The 23142-nt window shown below is 40.6% G+C and overlaps 1 protein-coding gene across 1 annotated transcript in view; it reads left to right on the top strand.

Annotated features, from left to right (window-relative positions):
* The window catches only part of TEX26 (testis expressed 26), a 31447-nt gene extending 8551 nt beyond the window's left edge, over positions 1 to 22896 (top strand). The window contains exons 3-7 of the mRNA XM_059143886.1: positions 1263 to 1428; positions 7026 to 7182; positions 15050 to 15226; positions 16939 to 17100; positions 22251 to 22896. Coding sequence (XP_058999869.1) covers positions 1263 to 1428; positions 7026 to 7182; positions 15050 to 15226; positions 16939 to 17100; positions 22251 to 22342 — 754 coding nt within the window. The 3' untranslated portion in view covers positions 22343 to 22896. The remainder of the gene's footprint in view (positions 1 to 1262; positions 1429 to 7025; positions 7183 to 15049; positions 15227 to 16938; positions 17101 to 22250) is intronic.
* The last annotated feature ends 246 nt before the right edge of the window (positions 22897 to 23142 follow it).

Genomic DNA, 23142 nt, shown 5'->3' with positions numbered 1-23142 from the left:
AAATAGTCCATCATCCAGATGTATCCCACTTTCCAGATGTTTGGTTTCTTAAAGACAGTACCTCGGCTGTCTTTAAAGAAACCCAGGCTTCTTTAAGTCCAACACAGGCTTTTTTAAAGAAAAAGCCAATATGAAATATTTTAGATATACACAAAAGAATATACAATAAATTCCTAGCCATTATCCACCTATAATAATCAACACATTGACACTTTTTATGTATACCTTCCACCCGCCTTCCCTCTGGATAATGTTGAAGCAAATTCCAGGCATTATATCATTTTAATCCAAAATATTACTTTTATGTATCTCTAAAAGATAAGGGTGCCTTAAAAATATGCAACAATACCTTTGTCTCAGCTCAAAAAGAAACAATTCCTTAGTATCAAATGGCCAATCAGCAAATTTTCCCCAATGTCTCATAATTAAAAAAAACAAAAATGAGTCAGTTAGAAATTAAATCCAAATAAGTTCTACACATTGCACTTGGTGATGGTTTTTCAACCTCCTTTAATGCATAGGTTCCTCCTCTTTTTCTTTTCTGAGAATTTCTTTGTTGAAGAAACAGACATTGTTTTGGATTTTTCTGATTTCACTCCCACTCTGTTGTTTAAAATATTCCTCTTTTCATGCATTTCCTATAATCTACTATTTCAAAGACTTCATCTGATTCAAGCTGGGTGTTTTGATGAAAACACCAGATAGGTGTTATGTATGTCCATCCAGGGCACAAGATAGCTGATGGACCCTCTTCTTGAACTGTGGGGTAAGAACTGGTGACCATTGCTTGAATGCATAATTTCATTACGGCCTTGCAAACTAGTGATATCCCAGTTCTTCTGTATCTTCCTTTTATTACTTGAATACTTTCATAGAGAGAAACATTTCTTCACCAAGCATTTGATTACACTGAAGTACTATTTATAGGGGAGAGTATCTGCTCTTTAAAAAAATTAATTGAAAAAATTACTGAATTTCAGATGGCTGTTCTTTTAAATTCCATTTTAGTCTTCCCATACGTTTGTGAAGAACTGTCCTAAGGCACAGCTCAAAAAGAAACAATTCCTTAGTATCAAATGGCCAATCTGGGAATTAAATTATTTTCAAGGGAATCTGGAAATTAAATTATTTCTGGCACCAAGTGTTGAACCAGATAATCTTTAAAAAAAAAAAAAGTTATAAGCAAAAGTATTTGATATGTGTACTGCTGTGAGATTTGGTATTTAATCCCTTATTCTGATTTCCACTATCTTTTCCCATAGCCAAAAAAGTATCAGAAGACTAGGATATACATATTCTCTTAGTGACCCTATTCCCAATCAGACACAGTACAATGATGAGTATGTTTGGAAATCACATTCTAAAGAAGATTTGGTCAAAATTGGGACTTCAAGAGGAATCAGAAAACACAAATGTCACCCCAGTCAAGTAAGCTAATATCTACATATCTATTTAATTTAATACTGTATCAGTAATCCATAAGAATGAGAGTCTAAATATATCCCAGATTCTTCATCTGTAGTTATGGTCCTTCTTATACTATTTTTTGCCTACCTTCTCATATTTATTTCTAACTACTTCTTTCTTATCATCCAAATTTTTAAAAAGATTTTTTAAAAATTGAAATTCACAGGGCATAACTTTAGCCATTTTAACATGAAGAATTCATTGACAATTAGTACATTCGTAATGTTCTGTAACTACCACATTTATCTCATTCCAAAACATTTCTATCATCCAAAAGGAAACCCCACACCCATTAAGAAATTACTTCCTGCTTCCTTCTTCCCTAGCCTCTGGCAATTACGCACCTACTTTCTGTCTCTGTGGATGACCTATTCTGGATAGTTTTTATGGAGAATCATACAATTTTGACCCTTCATGTTTGGTTTCTGCACTTAGTATAATGTTTTCGATGTCCATCTACCCTGTATCATCTATCAGTGCTTCATTCTTTTTTATGGTTCCCTTTTATGGTTGAATAATTCTCTATTGTATGTGTATACCAAGTTTGTTCATTCATTTTTCCATTGACGGACATCTGGGTTGTTTCCACCTTTTGGTTATTGTCAATAATGCTGGCACTCACAAGTATTTGTGTTTGGCAATATGCGTTCTCAAACTCCAAGATCTTTTGTCATCTTGTTTATCTAGAATCCCTTCTCCTGTCCACCAAAGAAACGTATACATTCTTTAAGATGCAGCTTAAAGAGAGCTGTCTCTAATTCCCTTCTTCTCTAGATGGAAATAGACTCTCTTCTGAGCACAATATACCCTTCTTCTACCATAGAAAGCAATGCTCAACTATAGTAAAGGATTTCATTTACTTGGCTTTCCCTTGGAAAGGCACCTGGATGCAATCAATAGACATTAGGTGGTAGAATGGGAAGGATTTGGTGACTGAAAAGATCTAAAAGACAAGGAAGAGAAAAGAATGAAGGATAACATTTCTGGTTTTGGCTTGGATGGCTGGGTGTAAGCTGTTGTTTTTTGCTGAGCTGGAACGTGGGAAGGACCAAGTTTGATGTGAAAGGGCATGGGAGAAATGTGAGTTCAGCTGAAGACATGTTGATTGAAAATTTGTCCAACGAGCAATTGCATGTACAGGTCTGGAGTCTGTGTGGGAGAGGAGAGCTGTAGATGTAGACTTGGGAGTCATTAGAACATACATACCCCATTTAACTTGGTTCTTCATGGCACCCATTTATTTTAATGAATTTACCCCTTAAATATTTGCTTTGAGATCTTAAAATTAAAGAAAAGCAATTAGTTACAATATTATACTGTGTATGTATACATACACACACACACATACACACACAAGCATTTATTTTCCCTTTAGGTGTGTTGAAAGCTCCCAGCCAAGGAGAGATAGACTGATTGGGTGTCCTGTGCATTCTCAGCCAATGGGCATAGTGAGGCAGATGGCCCTGTACACTTTCAAACAATGAGGGTTCCACACCAGGCTGCAGCTGCTCCAGCACGTGAATGCTCTTCCCCTCGACCTGGATTGAGGGCGTGCTGCATTGTTTACTCTGCTGAGCCCTCTTGCTCTGCCATTTATTGTTTTTGTTGAATGGTTTTGACTGTGGCTCAGGGCCTGAACTAGGATGAGACTAGCAGATGCTCCCGCTCTGCTAACAGACAGGATTTGCTTCTAAAGAACAATTGTCCTGGGAGTTAAAATGTAGACTGGTGTTGGGAGCTCCTTCCAGGAAAGGGTGGTGAGAGGGGCGCCTGGGTGGCTCAGTGGGCTAAAGCCTCTGCCTTCAGCTCAGGTCATGATCCCAGGGTGCTGGGATTGAGCCCCGGGCTCTCTGCTCAGCAGGGAGCCTGCTTCCCCTTCCCTCTCAGCCTGCCTCTCTGCCTACTTGTGATCTCTGTCTATTGAATAAATTTAAAAAAAAAGGGGGGGGGTGGTGAGAAACAAGGGCCGGCTGATATATTGGTGAAAATAGGGATGCATCCAAGTGTGGGCAGTCAGGTGGAAAACAGGCTAGGGGTGGGTGAGTGTTGCCTCAGAGGACTAGCACTACCAGGATGGGGATACAGATGTGTGTGCCTGATGAAGCCCTGGGTTCATCATCCCTAGGTTTGAGGTACAGGGTGAAGAAAGAAGCTGTAAATTGAGACAAAGGAGCAGCCCCAGAGGAAAGCCTGAAAGATGGGTATCTGAAATGCCTGGGAAAGGGACACACGAGTGTTCCATCATCATGTAACTTGTCTCTGCTATCTGCGGAGTGTCCCACCGGAAGTCACTGGTGACTGCAAGTCCCATTCAGGATATTGGAAAAAAACAACTTAGCTGGGCTTGCCAGTGACTGGGAGGGCAAAGTCTTCAGGCAGTGGATAGTTATGTGTACTACCTATTTATTTACTTATGTAAGCAACCAATATTTACTGAGTGCCTAGTATGGGCCAGACTCTCTTCTGAGCCTGGGGATGGAGCAGTGAACAAAACAGGAAAACACCCCTATCTTTGTGGAGCTTACACTTTAGTTGGGGAGACGACATCTGATTATAAATATAACAACCAGGCAGACTGTAATGTGCCATAAAAGATTAGAAAGGGATGGTTTTATGGAAAAAAATGAAGAGAGTAAAGGGGATCTAGAGTGGAGTGGGTGGGGGAAGGGTTTGCAATTTGGGGTGGGATAGTTTGGGGATGTGTTGTTTAGATGGTGACATTCACACTAAGACTTGGAGGAGGTGAGAGAGAATAGCCATGCTGATATCTGGGAGAGAACCTCTCTCTCTTTCAAAGGCAAAGCCTTAAGACAGGAGCATGTCTGGTGTTTTAAGGAATTGGGAGGAAGTCCTTGTGGGTGGAGTGTGATGGATAAGGGAGAAGGAGGAGGAGGTGAGGACAGAAAACAAAGAGGAGGAGGGGTTTGGGAGGGAATGAGGGATAGAGGTGTGCTGAGTTGGGGGAAGTAAATCATGTAAGAGTCCTATAGGCCATTGCACATGGACGGTGACAATGACTCTGAAACATATGAGGAGCCCCTGCAGGATTCTGAGAAGAGGGGTCACGTGATTATACTTTAACAGGAGTGCCCTGGCCAAGAGTAGACTATCAGAGAGTAGATGTGGAAGTTGAGATATTGGTTAGGAGGCAAACGCAATAATCCAGGAGATAAATGCTGATGGCTCAGTCAGACTAGGGTGTTAGGAGTGGTTGGGAGAAATGGTTAAATTCTAAATATATTTCATAGGCAAATAAGGTTTTCTGATGTAAAGAATGTGTAATGGGAAGCAAAGAGATGGACCAAGAATGACTCCAGGGATTTAGGTCTAAAGAGTGGCAAAGTTGGAGGGATCATTAACTGAAATGTAGAATATTCAAGACTGAGGGGTATGCTCAGGGGTTCAGGCATGGGAATGTGGAGTTAGAGGTATCTAAGCTTGTAAGAGCACACATACAGGAGGACGTTGATATAGGGATCTGAGTTGAAGGAGAGGTCTAAGCTAAAGATAAGTAAGAGTCTCTGTATGTGAAATAAAATGAGACTGGATGAGATCATTAAGCTAGAAAAGAGAAGAGGTTCAAGGACCAAAACTTGGAGCGCTTCACTTTTAAGAGGCCAGTGAAAGAAGCAGCGAAAGGGACTGAAGAAGGGGCAGCCAGTTGTGAAGGAGAAAACCCAACAGAGTGTGTTGTACTAGAAGCCAAGTGAACAAAATGAAGAAAAAGGACTGACCATTGTGTGAAATGCTGCTGGCAGGTCAAAGAAGATGAGGATAGAGTTGGCCATTGATTTTAGCAGAATGGAGTTCCTTGGTTGCCTTGACAAGAGCAGTTGTGGTGGAAGAATGCTTGGTTAGTGTGAGATGGAAAGCTTCTTGAGGAACTGGCTGAGTCTAGATTTGGGGTGGGAAATGTGCAAGATGAGTCTGGAACATCTTGCCATGCCACATAACAACAACAACAAAAACCCATAAAAAACTACTAGAGTTATATTAAAATTAAAGAAGTACCTACAGGCCCAAAATGATTTGAGCTTCTATAAGGATAATATATGCAATAGATTGAAACACATCGAATATGCTTAGATCTGTGAGTTCTGTAAACACACACACACACACACACACACACACAAACTGGTGACACTTTCAGAGGATGATAAAAACCCAATTCATTACCTTAAAAACTGACAAAGGGGGAAAGATCAAGCTTTTCTTTCTGCCTTATCTATATGAGCTATGCCACAGGTAAGCTAAAGGGTAGATGAGGGAAAATGTCTCTTTATAAGCATATTCTAGCTAATAAATGAAAAAGAAATGATGGAATATCACCCCTTTGTATCCACTAATCTAGGCATTAAGCATCAATAGCTGATAACATCACACAAAGAGAAACAGCTGTATGTTATGGTCCTTCTTGCCACATACAGTCTTGCTAAAGGGATTTGTCCCATGTGTAAGTCAGTCTGGATCTAGCTGCCAATTACAGGAAATACAGGGAACAGAGGAACTTGTTAACCTGCACAATGTGTATGCATTCCACACAATCCAGAGAGAGGGAACCTCTTCACATCAAATGGCATTTTTTCCTTCAATAGATTATACGGGAAAGAAGGGAATGGAGAGGGACCCTGAAGATTAAAAGACACTTTAAAGACACATTTTGGGGACAGGGAATATATGTAACTATTTTGGGGGAATTTCAGTAAAAGGCAGACTGAGTAACACCTTAATAACTAAAAGGGAAGATAGGGTGAAGAGAGAGTTTTCCTTTCTAAGAGAAATGAAGGCAAGCTTGGATATTGGCAACTATGACCCCAAACAGAGGGAGAAATGGAAGTTGCAAGAGAGGAGTGAGAATTTGGGGGGTCATGGGCCAGTGTGGGCTAAACGCAGTGGACTGTGGCGTACCAGACACAGTGGGCCCTGCTAAGAGCACCTGCTGCTCCATTCCCATCACAGCATAAGTGAGAGCAGATGGGGTGGCTGGGTGGTGTGGTGGGCTGTGTGTGGAGGTTCTCATCAGAGGGCTTCAGTTTTCTCAGGGAAGTAGGAAGCAAGGTTATGAGAGAGTGGGATATGGAAAGAGGTGCTGGAGGTTTCAAGTTTCATGATCATAAAATTTCTTTGCAGACAAAGAGAGAGCCTGCCCTCTGCCCTCCTACATGCTCATTCTGAGGCCTCTCCATGGGTGGCTGGGTGTGTCTCGAAACTTAGGGCTCTGAGGGGAGGCAGCAGCTATCTGCTTGGGCTCTTAGAGCCAAAGCTAGCACGAGTCTTCTCCTCTGGTCTTGGCTGGAGATTTCTGTTTGCAAGTACAACTCTTTGGACTTTGCAGTCACTTTTTCTTGTCTCAATATGAAAAAGTCAAAGAAATTACAAAGTACCTGTGTTACAGCTGCGTAAATTGTTGGTTCCTGTTGACAAGACTCCTGTAAACAATGCAGTGTGGCAGCGGGGTGTAAAGGACCCAGAGGAATATGTACACACAGATATTCAGAGTCTTCATTCAATTGGGGAACCCATATGGATTTTCTTAAAAACTGTGTTTGTATTCATAGGAATTTTTTTCCTGGACACTACCTCAAGGTCAACCTGCGGCATCAATAAAGAGCTATCTCCCTTGGAAAATCACTGCTACAGAGGAAGAGGTTAGGAAGGCAATATCAAATCAGTTTGTTTCCAATACTAGAAGAGATTTTGTGGACAAAGCAAAAGGTAAACGTGTTCATTTTTCTCCTTTTCCTGCTTACGTGTTGTGCACTGGAGTTGCTGTGGTGAACACCCCAGATGTGGTGTCTTCTTTCAAGGAACTCACAATACAGACACAGAAAAAGGCAATTTGGTAAACAAAGACAGTCAAGTATGAAAAGGTGCACCACGTGGAAAATGCTGTGGGTACACGCAATAGGACATGTAGCCTGAAGGGACAGCCTTCCTGGGCCTGAAAAACGAGGATGGAAGAACCTGGAGAAGATGAAGTGGTCAAGTTAAACATGCTGTTTCCAGTTATTGTTATTTTTAAAAATTGAAACGTACTTCTATTAAACTAATGCATGTATACAGTGAAATCAAATAATAGCATAAGGGCTTATTACAAAATAACAGCCATTCTTTGACCCCATTGATAATCAGTTCAATCCTTTTGACTATTTCTTATGTAATCCTCTATATTTTAAAATTATATGCATATACTGCTATTTTCTTTTTAAGATTTTATTTATTTATTTAACAAAGACATAGCAAGAGAGGAAACACAAGCAGGGGGGAGTGGAAGAGGGAGAGGCAGGCTTCTAGCTGAGCGGGGAACCTGAAGCAGAGCTTGATCCCAGGACCCTGGGATCATGATCCAAGCCAAAGGCAGATGCTAACGCCTGAGCCACCCAAGCACCCCTATACTGCTATTTTTGATTCATCAATTTTAGACATTATTATTACTGACTTCCTGTTATGGTGGTTAAGGATTTGGCTCTCCTGTAACTCTTTCTCACACCCCTTCCATCCATTCTCTCAAAAATTATATTACAAATTCTTGCTTAATTCATTGCTAATATTTATATTATGATGATATGAAGATATGATTATGTAATATCATACATATCATTGTATGTTGATATGATACATATCATTGTATGTTGATATGATACATACCATTGTATGAATGGTATGAATGGAATTGTATGAATGGAACCTTCCATTCATTGTATGAATGGAAAACCTGAAGCAGGGTTCATTCATATGAATGGTATGAATGGAATTGTATGAATGGAAACTTCCATTCATTGTATGGAGCCAGGTGGTACTTTATGATTGTTTCCTTTCCTTTACATTTTCTTTTTTTAAAAATTTTGTTTTTTAACCAGAGTTAATAATTGCCTTTTTTTTAAAATATGCTTAGTCTTCTATGTCCCTATCACTACTTTTTTCCAAATACTTTGTCACATACTTACCAGGATTTTTTCCAAACACAGTTTCAAACACTCTACCACTTCCAGTAGTTTTCCTACAGGTCATCTTTCGGACACCCTTCATCATTTTCCTCTAACCTAGTCTGGTTATTTTATGGGTTTGCTGACCAGCTGTGCCCTGGGACTTCCTTTTTCATCATTCTGGAAATTTCTTTGGCCTCTGCCTGCATTGGATCTTATTTCCTCTTCTTCATTCTTATCCCTCTTCCCTGGTTTTGCTGAACCACATCTTCCAGTAGTTTCCTAAGAAAGAGTGCATGGGAGGAACTTTTTTGAGTGTGTGCTTCCCAATTTGGAAATATCCTCTCCTCTTCCTTATATTTGTCTGATAGTTTGGCTGGATATAAAATTCTAGGATGATAATCACTTTCCCTAAGAATCCATTCCTCCAAATGTCTTCTAGCATCCAGGATTTCTTTTGTAGAAGACTTATGTCATTTTGATTCCTGACCCTGTTGTATTTTTTTTTCTGAAAGCACATAAGATCCTTTCTTTATGCCTGACATTCTAAATTTCACAACTGTATGCATTAGTAATAATCTTTTGCCAATGATTATGTTGGACATTCAGGGGCTCTAGAAGCTATAGTCATGTCCTTCAATTCTGGGCATTGTTTCCTGCATAGTTCCTTCCTACTTTTTTCCCATCTCTTTTTTCTGTTCTCTTCTGGGACTCTTATTTGTTAGATTGATCCTACAATTTTCTTACCTTTTCTCTCCTGGTATCTTTCTCTTTGTATTTTTCTTCTGCTAACTTGAAAAATTTTTTACCTTTTAATGTAATTCTACTGTTGAGTTTTTAGTGTCCAATCTCTTGTTCTCCATCTTGCTAATTTTTTTGTTCAATGAATAAAATTAATAAGGATATTTACTGCAATAAATAGACCCCCTGCCCTCAACATGATTATTTTTTTAATTAGCATTCTGTTTTTGTTTTATATATGTAGTAATTCTTACAAATTTTAGGATATTTATGATATACTTAATTTTCAACATTTTCATCTATTCCTTGCTTTGTCTCTATTTCTCTGAATGTTTTAATGGTCTAATGAAAATTTGATCTTTTCAAATTTACAAGAGAGCAGAGACAGATTTACTATGATGTTTATGAAACTTGTCTCAATTCTGTGGACAATTCTGTTTCTTGAAGTGAGTATATGGAAAATATTAATCTCTAAGGTTCACCTTAGATAATCAAGGGAGATACTCAAATCTGATTGGAAGCTATATACAGAAATGTTGCTTGTTAGCTGGTGCTTGTTTTAGGTGGCTAGGTGATAGCTTTTTGTTGGGAAACCTGCAAATTCCTGAATTTTAGGTCAGTTTCTCCAGGAAGACAAACACTTGGCTGTTGGCATTCTGAGAGTAGGATTGGGGAGATAACTGGGATCTTTTTGCTTGCTGTGCAGATTCTCACCAAACCCTTCTTTTTCCTTTTCAGCATCCCACTATTCCCACCTCCCACTGTGCCTGATGTTGTGGCATCCCAAGCTTCTTTGGTTCAGATTTGCACCAAATTAACTTCTGGTTAGGAAAGGACAGTCAAATGACTCATGAAGTTAAGAACATGATGCAGGAACTCTATTCACTCTGTATGTAAACCTTCACCAGGCCTCTTGTTTTCAGCCTGAGCTGCAGTATCTGCCTTTCCCTGCACCTGTTACAGAAACCTGTTGGGGTTCTGTAGTGTGACTGAGCTCACTGTTTCATTATAGTCTTCGGCAGTCACTTAGTTTTAGCTTCCTCTAATTTGCTAATTAATTCAAAACATCTGTATTTGACTTACATCTTCTAAACATGTGTCGACCTCTATCTATCATTCTGGTGAACTTTGGGGAAGGAGGAGTAAAATATAATATAGATGATCTTTTATGAATCTAAATTGGATCATATTATCCTGTTGCTTTATTTCACTGGCTTTGCATTGCACTTTGAATAAAATCCAACCTTTCCTTTTTTCTGTTCATTCTGTCATAGAAGGCTGGCCTGGACCTTGCTTCCCTCCTCACTGTTCTTTCTCATCCATCTTCCTCATTCACCAGGCTCCGGTCTCATGGAGTCTCATCCAGTCTCATCTTAAACTCCTATAAGATGCCATTTCCCCCCCACCTTCAGCCAGTGTGCAGACTGCCCCCCTTTGCCTGCATTGTTCTTCTTCCAGCTCCTTCTGGGATTTTACTGTGTCATTATGTAGATGCCAGCTTAAATGTCACCTTGCCTGTGAGAGATTTCCTTACTATTTTATCTGAAGAGGTGTGCTACGCCCTCATTGGTTACCTTCTAGCTCCTTGTACTTTGCAGTCATTTGTTTACTGATTCTTATTTTTTTGTTGTGTTTGTTTTGCTCTTTCTTCCACTATTCAGCAGGTGCCCCAAAGGCCTTTATTCACTCAGAATCTAGTGCAATATATATAGTCCAGTCCTGGTGTATAGGAGATGCTCTGCAAATATTTGCTGAATGATGGAAAAAAAATATATTGGAAGTGCACTTTTTGAAGTTAGAGGAGTATAGAATCAAAAGACCTCCATACTTCAGATAAACATTAAGGGTGATGGGAAGACATTTGAAATGTCAGCATTCTTAAAAGATGTCTTCGAGCTTCTAATCAAAGTCCTTTCAGTGTGTGCAAATTATCATTTCCCCATGTGTAGATAAATACCCAAGACCTGCCAAGAGTCTCTACTAAATCTCTCAGTTCCATCTGCTTCTCTTCCTCCCCAAAGCCACTGCTATCCATGTCTCCTCCTTGTATGACCTCTAATCCAGCTCCCTTTCTGGTTTTGTTGCCTCCAATTCATAGCCCATCCTATAGCCATAGTGAGTTTCCAGATGTGCAAATTGATATCACCTTCCAGTTGAGAACCCTTCATTGACTCCCCATTGTCCTCAGGATAAAAGCTAAATGCTTTAATGTGAGTCTGTACAACCTGGTCCCTGCCTGCCATGCCAGCATTCTCAACCTCGACAACCCCCACTCTCCCTGCGAGACTGACTGCTCTCCTTTCTCCAGACTCACCATGCCCCCAGCAGCCTTATGCCTTTTGCACACACTGCTTCCTTTCTGTGGAACACCTGTCCCTCTCTTCTTTTAGCCTATGTCTATCCGTAAGTTAAGTCTAAATATAGGCTTTGTTTCTCTCCTGGGAATCTTCTCTGATCCTCCAAGTTTGGATTGGTGGCCCTCCTATATGTTTTTATAGATCTTATTCTTATCTCTTTTGTAGGGTTTATCACCTAATATTGTAATTCTCTCTCTCTCTCTCTGTATCTGTTTCTGTTTCTCTAATGCTTTAAGCATCTGGAACATAGGGACTATATCTTATCTCTGTATCCTCATTATGGAATTAAAGCAAATGAATGGGAAGCACTAAAGGGTGCTTGTTTTCAGATTCAGGCTTGGAGAACTTGGCTTTGATGAATTGGAACAGCAGGCAGAGATAGTAGAACTAGTTCTCACTTGGCTATATAGATTATGTGCCAGTGGTCCCACTGGTTTTGAATAGTCTTTGCTGTAGATGTACTTTTGAATTGGGCCTTTCTGCAAATGCCATAATAATCTTCAATGGGCCAGTTTCTCTCTTTGGGCTATAGCTACATTAGTGTAATATCACTATTATCAAGAGAAAAAGAAACAGAGGGAGCTGAGCTCCTGAGGAACAGGGATGGCTCCCTGGGAGGGGTCTGGGCCTTGGAGGTGCAGTTAGCATTGGGTCTGGTTAGCTGTGAGTCATGGTTATCCTGTCCATCCAAACTTCAATACCACTACGGGGACTTCAGGGGTTGGTGGGATCCTTTGTATCAAGAACTTCTTTTCTTAATAATGCTGAAGGAACTCATTAACATGAAAATTTAAAAAGTCAATAAAAGCATCAATTGAGAAGAACTAAAGATTACTGTAAGCATATATCACACAGTCACTAGAGTGTGGTTCAGGTTGTTTCTGTTCTTTTTTCTTTCATTCCCTCATTAATAAACATTTAGTGAGGTCTATTACTTTATTAAGTGCTAAGGTATCAATGAAGAGTAAGACTTAACTTTATCTTCAAAGGAACTCAGGGAATCTAGATCTGAGTTGTGTCTTTTCTGGGTCCTCATCTCCAGGGGCTCCACTATGCTGGTTCATCGTGGTGTATGTTGTAAGGGCCTATTTAGCCAGAGCAGCTCCACCTTGACCCTGACCCTCCCCCCACACCAGGGAACTTACTTAAAAACAAGTCCCGGAAACCAGTCCCAGGTAACAAAGCCCAGATACAAGGGTGGGTCAGGCCAGGTGGAGGTATCCAATCAGTGGGGGTGCATACTGTCTCCCTAGCTACCAAGGAGTATGGGCCCCGCCCTTTGGGTGCCTTTTGGGCGCCAATTCTGACCAAGGTGATAGGCTAGTTCAAATATCTACTATAGGGTAAATTGTAATTCAATTGGTCACTTATGTGTGACCTAGTAGGACTGTACAGCTTTCTCTGTGTTACAATCTCATTGGCCTCCTGTGCGTGGCCAGGTCCAACCACATGGCCTTTGCCCTTAAAAGCTAGTCTGTAAGGCAGAGAGAGGTTGCCTCTTTGAAGGAGACAGCCCTGGCCGGTCAGTTTGATTCTCAATGCTTGGTGCAAAATAAAGCTTTACTTGACCTTCGCTTTGTATCAGTCTCGCTCCTTTGACCATCGACCCAAGACCAGCCCCTCAAGACCCTTTGCAAACTGACCCTCACTTCTCCTCTTCACCTCAGCTACTTCTCCCTGCCCTGCATACCTTATCCTCTTACCAGCCAGACCATACTTCACAAACACACTGCGTACCTTCTGCTTCTCCTTCTGCTTCAGTGTTGACATGTCATCAAAGCACATCTTTTCCGTGTTTGCCTTTTAACTCATGTCTTCCTTCCCTCCCCTAGCAGAGCTCTTTGTATTCTCTCTGGCCTTCTGTAGCACCTACTGAAGGCTCCGAGGGAGTGATTTTTAAGCATATGGGGAGCTTGTTCACAATGTAAGTGGCTGGGTCCCACGTCTAGAGCTTCTCAATGTCTGGGATGAGATTCAGGAAGTGTGCTTTGGAAAAACCTTCCTGGGTAAGTCGGATATATTATCTCTGTGTGAGAACCATGGTTCCAAGTGTTAGGTTTAAGACATCACATTCCATATCTGTTTTTCCTGTATATATCTTTCTAATCACACTAGTTTGAGGCTGTCTCAAGGTAGAACAATGACTACATTATTTTTAATTTTGGCACAGAATACATATAGGAACTGAAAACATTTTGCTATTAAGTGGTAGCTCTAGGGAAGAGGGATAAGCGTATGTATCAAGTACTTCAATGGGAATTTGTTTTTCTCTTATAAAACTCTTAGTAATTTACAAAAACCAAGTTACAGATGGTGCTTGCCAAGAACAATACCAGATGATTTTTCAAAATATCATGAGATGTCCCAATATTAAGTCCTAGAGTTGCCTCTTCTATATAACCTTGTCTTCTCCTTGGGGTGTGTATGAGGTCATTATGAGGCCCATTGAGTATCACATCCTCTTTTCCTGACTCATCTAAATGAAGAGGCAGCATGCAAGGAAACTTTCTCTCACTGTTCTGGTCTAGACAGAGATAATTTTAAAAAAATCAATAGTAAAACGCTTTTGGATGCCAGTAGATAACATCATATATTGTTTGATGTACTTTTGAATTTATTTTGAAAAGACCTATCGAAAAATGAGTTCAAAACAAGATTTGAGTTTAGTTTCAATAGTAATTGGCACTATTTGGATATTGTGTTTGATACCCATATTTTTAACACTTTTGTCCTGAATAAAGTTGGTGTTATAAGATGTGATTCTGAACCAACACTATAGCAAGAATTAGGGATGAACTCACTCTAAGGGACATGTCTTGCAACTCCTCTAATAATCTGGTAGTGCTTATGGAACCTGGCATTTAGTCAGTGCTTCTTAGATATTTAATGAATAGTTGTTAGTGGAGTTGTTTCAAAGAACTAATAGTGCAATTGTCCATCGATGACAGCAATGTTACCTAATCCTCCAGCAGTAAGGGGTAAGCTTCAAGCGGTGGTTTTCCAGATAATGTGAATGATATGCATTGCCCCATCTAGAGTGCTGTGAGATCTAACAGATAAAAATAAAGGATGACCTGTTAAATTAGAATGATTATATATAGTAAACAATGAGCCCATGTACACTTACACCAAGAAATTTTTCATTATTTATCTGAAATTCAATTTAACTGGCATCCTATGTTTTTTATGTCAACCCTAGCCTTACCTAAACTCTCTCACTCTGCTCCCCACCCCTGCCCCAGGACTAGGCAGGCCTACTGGAATGAGGAATGCCTTCTGTGTCCCCCTAGCAGACAAAAGAGCACTCCTAACTGACATACAATATCTTCATTAGAAGCTGCTTCTGAACATTGGAGCATACACTTCCTGTGCCTGATAAAGCAGAAAATTATTTCTTGGTTGAAAGATCCATAAAAACTACATTGATTATACCTCTAAATACAAGAAGAGCAGGTTTAGTGTGACCAGTTGGAAGGTACTGCCAGAAGCAAAATGGGAAAATAGGACTCTTATTTTAAATAGCTTACAAGGACTTTTACACTTGTAACCCCACCCCAGCTCAGAAAATTAAGGAAAGTTCTCCGATGTCTCTGGAATGGAAAAATTTACTTCCCCGACCCGCAGACACTGAATTTCGACGGAATTACCAAGTTCCAGCTAAAATTCCTGAGTTGCAGGATTTTAGTTTCAAATATGGATGCTACTCAAGCCTACCAGTTGCTTCTCAGGGTCTAGGTAAGTAAGTACACCTGTAGCTTTGAAAGCAACTTCAGAGATTCTGTTCTTGTTCCAAGATTCTTCGGCATGCAGGGCCCCGGCAGGTAATCTTGGTAATAGTTAGGAAGAATGCCAGTTATCTCTGCATCCCTGCAAGGAATCAAAACTCTGTCTAGCTTCAAACCCAAGGAATGAATAAGTCTTGGAAAAGAACTGATTGCATATGCTATGGAATGAATATATGCTCTGCCTTGTGGTGGGGAGGCGGCGGGCGGCGGGGAAGCAGTTGTTGGAATTGGAAAACAAAGGAAGGCTTCAGTTGTTATAAAATTACCAAAGAAAAGACTGGGTAGGATTCAAATTAGACTTGTCAGTTATCCACTAGAGGTTTAGCCACATGGTATATCTATCAAATATCTTCAGATTTGACAACGGTTCTAATGATCCTGATTCCTACTGTTTTCCACAGAGGTTTTTAAAAGTCCCATGGCCAAGCCATTTCGAAGCTACTGGTTAAATGTATAATTTCGTGTCAGTCTGAGATAGTGATCTATTCCTGGCATGGAGTTGGAACCAAGTAGTGCTGTAAACAAAAATCACAAGGATAGAAGCTTAGTATCTTGAGGTTAGAAGACAGCCTAGAAATCACCTCATCTAGATCCTCACACCATATGGGAATCCCTTTTATTCCATCTTTGCCAAGGGGTGATGTCGTCACTTTTGGGGGGAGTGCCCCACCCCCAAGACAACACTTCCATTTTTGGATACTGTTGGAAAGTTCTCAACAGCTGGAACCTTTCTTGCTTAGGCTTTGGCTTTGGCTTTGGTTCTACTTCCTCCCATCAGCTGGTGGTCCCTGTAAAAGAGACATATAGGAACAAAAGCAGTATTTAAGGTGTCCTTAAGATTTACAAAGGTTGGGCATGTTGTAGAAATTAGGGTCTTCCATCACGTTTTCATTGCCTTTTTTTTTTTTTTAAAGATTTTATTTATTTATTTGACAGACAGATCACAAGTAGGCAGACAGGCAGAGGGGAAAGCAGGCTCCCCGCTGAGCAGAGAGCTGGATGTGGGGCATGATCCCAGGCCCCTGAGATCATAACCTGAGCCGAAGGCAGAGGCTTAACCCACTGAGCCACCCACCAATTTTTTGCCCCAATAATTCCATGACTATCAGAACCCACATTAAATGAACAATACTCAGATTCAAACAAATGATTTTGATTTTGCTTGCACATGATACATCAGTCTGAATTATTTATTAGTCTAAATGTGCAATGAGTGCTGGATGGACCTATTTTCACTGCTCATCCGCACACACCTGGGTCACTGAATGACTCCTCTTAAGGTATCACCCTGTCTGCTTAGGAGATGGCACGAAAGGGAAAGTAGCTTCTATGAAGGCATTTGTTTACTAAGGAGCTGGTGAATGTTACCATCCCACCATGCTGACCTGAAGAAGAGTTGATCTCAGGGAGAACTTTTCTGGGCCATCAGCCCCAGTCACCCCCGCTGCTAGTATCCACCGTCCTGAGTCCCAGCAGCTCTGCATAGCCTGAATCATGGGAGCAGTGTCTTCTACTGTGGCTCGCTTTCCATACCTCAAGGATGCTGACTAAACTCCAAGTGGGGCTCGGGGCTGTTGGGGGTGTGTTTGACAAATAAGGGCGTGAATTCTTTGCTCAGTGACAGCTTCTGTCTGTGTCTTTCCTTCCCCTGTGCCCCCCTAGTCCCTGCTGTGCTGCACAGCCACATGAGGAATCAAGAACGCACAAAGAAGCAGACTATATACCAAAGCGATTATGGAAAATCCCATCTGGATTTCTTAACGATTTTAGACTCATTTACTCCCTCTCAAGTCACAGAGTACCTTCAGGGTGTTTCTTACAAAGGTAGGAGGTCTTTAAAAGGTGGGAGGAGGTCTCGAGTTGCTATTGAATAAATGTACAGATAGTAATACGTTGCTTTTCATGCCAAATAGAAATCGTTCCAATGTTTAGCCACTGGAGCTAAATGTCCACAAGAAGATAAACACTGCCTCAAAGAAATCCCATAGTTCTGTGTAAACCTCAACCCATTGAAAATAAGTTCGTCTTAAAAGAGGCCCCAGGGACTGTAGCCCCCCCCTTATTAAAAAAGAAACATCTAGCCTTTCGCTCCTCTCTGATCTCACTCATTTCGCTCCTTCAGCTTCATGGTTGCATTTCTCCAGGATAATCTCTGGTTTTATTACAGTGAAGTGATTTCTTCTGTGGGTGTTTGTGCTGTCTCATAGTTTTGTTTTATCTTACATAATCTTTATTGCCTGTTTGATGGTACTTTTGGTGATAGGCTTTTTAGGGTACATGAGAATCTCTGTGTAGAACATCCTCCAAAAGGGCAAAGGCCATTCTCAGGGCAGTGTTAGTTGTATTACGAAGACTTATCCCAGCTCTGGGCCTGGGGACTGGAATCTGCTTGGGAGCATCTCAAGGATGGCTGGTCAGCCTGTGCATGTGTAAAATGTCAACTCAGAGAATAGGAGATGGAGGCGAGGAGACGAAGCTCTTCTACCAGCTGCCCTCGGGATCCACTGCTGGTGGTCACACTTGCTGTTACTCCCCATTTTTGAGCATATGCCCCCATGCAGGCATATTTATTTCTATAAAGAATATTCATGCCCCACTAAACTAGTGTATTATGTAAGTTATAAAACATATTAAATGCTGAAGAAGGAAGTAAAAAGCAATATAATATAATGTTATAGAACATAAATATGTAGAATATAAATACAGGTTCTAATATTTCTTCCCACGTGCCATGGACCACATTCAACCTGCCACTTGGTACTTCAGACTATGTGGCAGCCACTGCCTTGTTTTGTGCCTTGTGACCAGGCTTGACTTGGAATGTCCACCAGGTCCTCATTAACTCCAACTGCTCCCTGCCTCCTAGCTGTCTTGGGTCCCCAATCTCTGTCCTTTGCCTGTCTCCAGCTACAATAAGAAGAGTTTGGTCTTCTGAAATCCTCTCTGAAACCCTTAATGCTAGGATCTTGTGCCCCCACACAAAACTGAAAGGCAAGTCTGGTGAGGGGGGTGCGCATGGGTGTGTATGTGTGTGGAAGGAGGGGAAGAGAATACCTTGCACGATTGCAGACTGAAGGTTGATGGCCCAAAGGCCATTAATAGAGCTCAAATGTTGGGTTTCAAGAAGTACCAGAAGCAGGTGTTTTGCCTCACTCTAAGGCACAAGCAGAAGCCTGTGTTTGCCATCAGGAGCTTGGTTCCTCTCAGCAGATGCTTCTGGGCCAATTTGACCCCTCAGAAGGAAACAAGAGGCTCTTTGAGGTCAGCTGCTCAGATCTTGCAGGGAAGCAGAACAGAATCTCCCCATCAACCCCCAGCCTGCTTTCCATTGTTTTCCCCAGCTTAGGTTCATATGTATAAAACCGTCGTCCGCATTCTTTAATGGACCCCTTTCACCTCTGGAGTCACATCTGTTTGACCCCAAACAGATGAGTCCATCCAAAGCAGATGGAGGTTTCCAACTGCCCAGGAACTTGAAATGCAGGTGGCATTGAGGTTCCTCTGCGTGGAAAAACCAGGTGGCTGCTGGCACCTCTGTCCTTGGTTGTGTGTGTGTGATTTGTAATCCAGCCTTGGTGGTGCCCCCGAGGGTGAACCAAGGATGCCTCAGGTACTTTGACAGCCTCTGCTCTACTTGGATCTACCTTCTCCAAGATTCCTAGCACAAGCTGATTCAGTTGGGCTCTTCCAGTTGGGTTTTCTCCCCAAACAAGTGAGACATGATCTATTACCTAACAAGGTAGCTTTAGGGCCAATCTAAGCCTTGGTTGCTTTTCAGGTATCCTGCTGTCCTGGGGCCCTCAGGATGGCACTGGGGGCAGGTACCTGGATGCTCAGGCCTCGGAGCCTTGCCATTTTGCACAGACTAGGGCCTTTATAGGATCTATGGGTTTTAGTTTCTCTTTCCTAGTTTTGCTTTTGAATGACCTACTCCTCAGCCAGCTATGCTGGAAGCTGACAAGCAAGTAGGAGATTCCCTTTGAGTTATTATGCCCCCAAACTCTTGTCATTTTCTAGTCATTTAATTGTCATTAGTGTCTGGGATGACGCTAATGCTTTTCGGACGGTGAGCGTCTCAGCAGAGCTCCTGCATGGTCGGGCTGAGCCCGTAAGCAAGAGAATAAAAAACTTGGCAGCTACACTAGGCTGAATGAATTATTACCACCTTGCTTAAAGTATTTTGCTGGATTCTCCCTCTTAGAGAATATTGGGGCCCAGAACAGGTGCATTTTGAAGGAGAGGGGAAGGGAAAGGATGCCCATCAGGGCCCAAGACAGGGGCCAAGGGAGATGGCGGGATAGAGAAGATCCCAGGAAGACAAGATGAAGCTGGGAAGTAGGAAAGCAAGGGCAGCTGAAGGCAAACCTGGTGTTTCCAGTAACCCTGTGTATCGCTCTCCGGTGTCGCTCTCTCTATTACAGCTGGAGAGATTTGAACTGTCTTTAGTGGCCATTCTGTTTTCAGAATCATCTTAATCTCCAAGTGATTCAGGCCACCCAACTGCTTACCCTTTGCGCCTCTGTTATTTATTAGTAAAGACTGTCATCTCCCTACTTATCCCCCCTCTTCCTTTAAAAGACAAACTTCTCTGAAATCCGGTTTTCAGAGTCTTTCAGCTGTCACTCACTCCCCGTCTCTTCCAGTCAAAGCTCCCATGCACATGGCTATCCAAGTGGTAATTTCTTCCTAGGGTGTGATTCAGTATTGTAGGGAATATATCCACTGACTGGAGGAATTTCATTGACTGAATAAATCACTTGATACAAAGATAAATAAAAAACAAATCCTCCCTTTCAAAGAACTCATCATCAGGAGTGGGAGACAGACACACAGGTGCAATGTGATAAGCTCTGTAATCGAAGTAGTCTCTGGGTGTATTAGAAGTCTGCGAGGGGTACACCCCTGCCCCTGTGGGTTGAAAGAGCATTAGGAAAGGCTGCTCTGAGGAGGCCTCTTTTAAGGGTCAAGGGCGGATCAGCACGACATGGAGAAGCAGGGCCATTCAGAGGGAGCAGAGGAAACAGCATAAGCAAAAACATGGAGACATGAATCTGCATCTGTACATAATAAATACGGGTAACATTTGAATTGCAACTGATAGCCTTTTTGAACAGTTGTTTAAGTTGATTTTAAATTTGATACCATCTCATTGTTTTTATTCATTCATGCTGAACTTGATTCATCTTATATGCTTACCTTTGACATAAGAAGGATTTGTCTTTATTTATTTGCTTGTTTATTTAAAATTAACTCTTTGGTGTAAGATTTAATATAGAGACCTTTTAGGCTTAAAATGACAAGGACCGAAATCAGCGAATGTTGAGAATACAGAGAGATCTGTTGCTGGTAGGCATGTCAACTAGTAGCGTCAGTGTAATATTCGTAACAGATCTGGCAGTTTCCCATAGAGTTAAACCTATATCTACCCCAAGACCCAGAAATTCTATTTTTGGGTATTTACCCAAGAGAAAAGAAACCATGTGTCCACTGAAGGACTTCTACAAAAATGTCCGCAGCCACTGTTTTCTTAATAGTTCCAAACTGGATACGACACATATTTCCACCATAGCAGGCTGTGAAAAACTGGTATATGCACAAAATGAAAAACTGCTAGGTAATTAAAAAAAAAAAAAAAAAAGAATCAGTTATCATTGTAGTCAACAACATGAACTTCAAAAACATGATGCTGAGTGAAAGAAGCCAGACATAGATCTTACGTTTTGTGAGACTGCTTTTATTCAAAGGGCTCCAACAACAGGCAGTACTTCTCTGTGATAAATGAAATCCGAACAGTCTGTTTTGGCGGAGGAGAGGTGTTGACTGGGAAGGAGCATGACAGCTCTTTTTGGAGCAGTGGCAGTGCTCTTATTATATGGGTACAAGTTACATGCACGTGGGTATCAACCCATCAAACCGCTCATGAAAGACCAGTGTGTTTCACTTTGTGAAAAGTATACCTCAATTTAAGACAATGCTGAGGTCAAAAAAGATATGGAGCAACGTGGGGATGTCAGGTCACAAAAACAAAGAACCAGGAAGAATTGGAGAGTAAGCCAGGACCACACACACACACTCTCCTGATCTTTAGACCCCAGCTGACACTGAGCAAGGTCACAGGGACACTGCACATGATAACATGGGACCACTCCCACTCTTCCTTGCTTTTGGTTGCTGCTGCACAGATGACAATTGCTAGGAGTAAGAAAAATTTTATGGCTCCACTCTGTAATATTAAAAAGGTGTGTGTATATAAATATACACACATACACACAACACATATATATATATATATGTGTGTATGGAAATATGGAATGAGAATTAGGGAACTATAGCTGTTCAGAACAGGACAAGATTTCTTTAACTTTCCAGATGAGGATGTGGAGGCCAGGGAATTGAAGGGCCCTCTCATGGTCAGTTGTCAGTCAAAGATAGCAAGGCACACTAGCAGTTGGTGGGTAGAAAGACAACCCCAGCTTCGAGGAAACTCTGGGAACCATAGCCTGTATTGCTTTTTTGGCATGACTATTTACTACTATGTTCTTGGTCATAAAAGGTAAGGCAGACCAGGCCCTGTCTAGGTGTTTCATACACAGCATTCCTAATCTAGCCCAACAACTGTACAAGGCGAGTCCTATTTATGTATTCAAAGATGAGGAAATGAAGGAATGGAGAGGTCACATGATTTGCTAATGCTCCCCACGACAGAAAAGAATCCCAAGTCCGCTTCCCTCAAAACACCATTCTTTTTCCAGGAAGCCTTGCTGAGCCTTTAAATATTAAGTTTACTCTTTTTTAATCAATAATTATACACTTGTGACTTTTTAGGTGTTAGACATATACCCTTTGATTATTTTGGTCTTATCCAATTTGTCTATAGATTACTTTTATACAATACTTGCCTCCTTCCTAGAATTCTCTATTTAGCACTTAATAGTTAAATGGAAAACTTTATCTTATTTTTCTGTAATTTTCAGACAGACAAATTCTCGATCACTTTCTCCGCTCTCACTGTGACTTTGGCATGGGACAGAAAAATAAAGGAAACAGTTCAGATGAAAAAAATTGAAAATCAATAAAAACACTGGATCATTTTCTCAATAATGGAAAAGAATAAGATCTAATTTGTTTCAAATAATATATTCATGGATTTATGTAATTTTATTTTGTTTTACTTTGTTCTTAAACAGTAAAATCATTTAAGGCCATAAATCCTCCCCCCACCAATGTATCCAATAGGTTTTGCTATAATTTTTTTTCCTTTCCTCTTCTGAGTATTTACTTTATGGTTTCAATTTTGATTACATCTCTGACCTAGAAATAATGTAGAAGAGGTTTTTTAGTTTTCCAAAAATTAGAGGATTTAAAAAAAAATTTTATTGTTGACTTTCTATACAAAAGTTTTTGAAAAAATCTTTGCTTTGGGAAATTTAGCAAAGTTTCCTTTTATGCTAAGTGTGTGATTTGTGTATTACATGAATATAAGAAGAGAAAAAATGTATGGTTTATTGTATTTCTCAAATCCCTTATATCTTTACTTTAATTGTATATTTGAACTGTTAAATTCTGAAAGAATAATATTAAAAACAACCCACAGTAAAAATGGTTCCATTAATTTTCTTGTATTTCTGGGGTTTCATGTATATTTATATACTATATATTACGTATACATTTATGTTTGTATATATAAATATATAATATATATAGCTGCTATGTTGTTTATCAATTTTTGACCCATATAGAGCTTTTTCAGTGATTAACTTTTTTCCCCTCATTACATACTATTCCTCTTTGACTTCATTAATAATTTTGGCCATGAGTTACATTTTAATTGGTATTAAGGTTGCCATTCACGCTTTGTTTTTCTTT

This window comes from Mustela lutreola, chromosome 13 (assembly GCF_030435805.1).
Source record: "Mustela lutreola isolate mMusLut2 chromosome 13, mMusLut2.pri, whole genome shotgun sequence".
Taxonomy (NCBI): domain Eukaryota; kingdom Metazoa; phylum Chordata; class Mammalia; order Carnivora; family Mustelidae; genus Mustela; species Mustela lutreola.
This window is presented reverse-complemented; position numbering and strand designations above follow the sequence as displayed.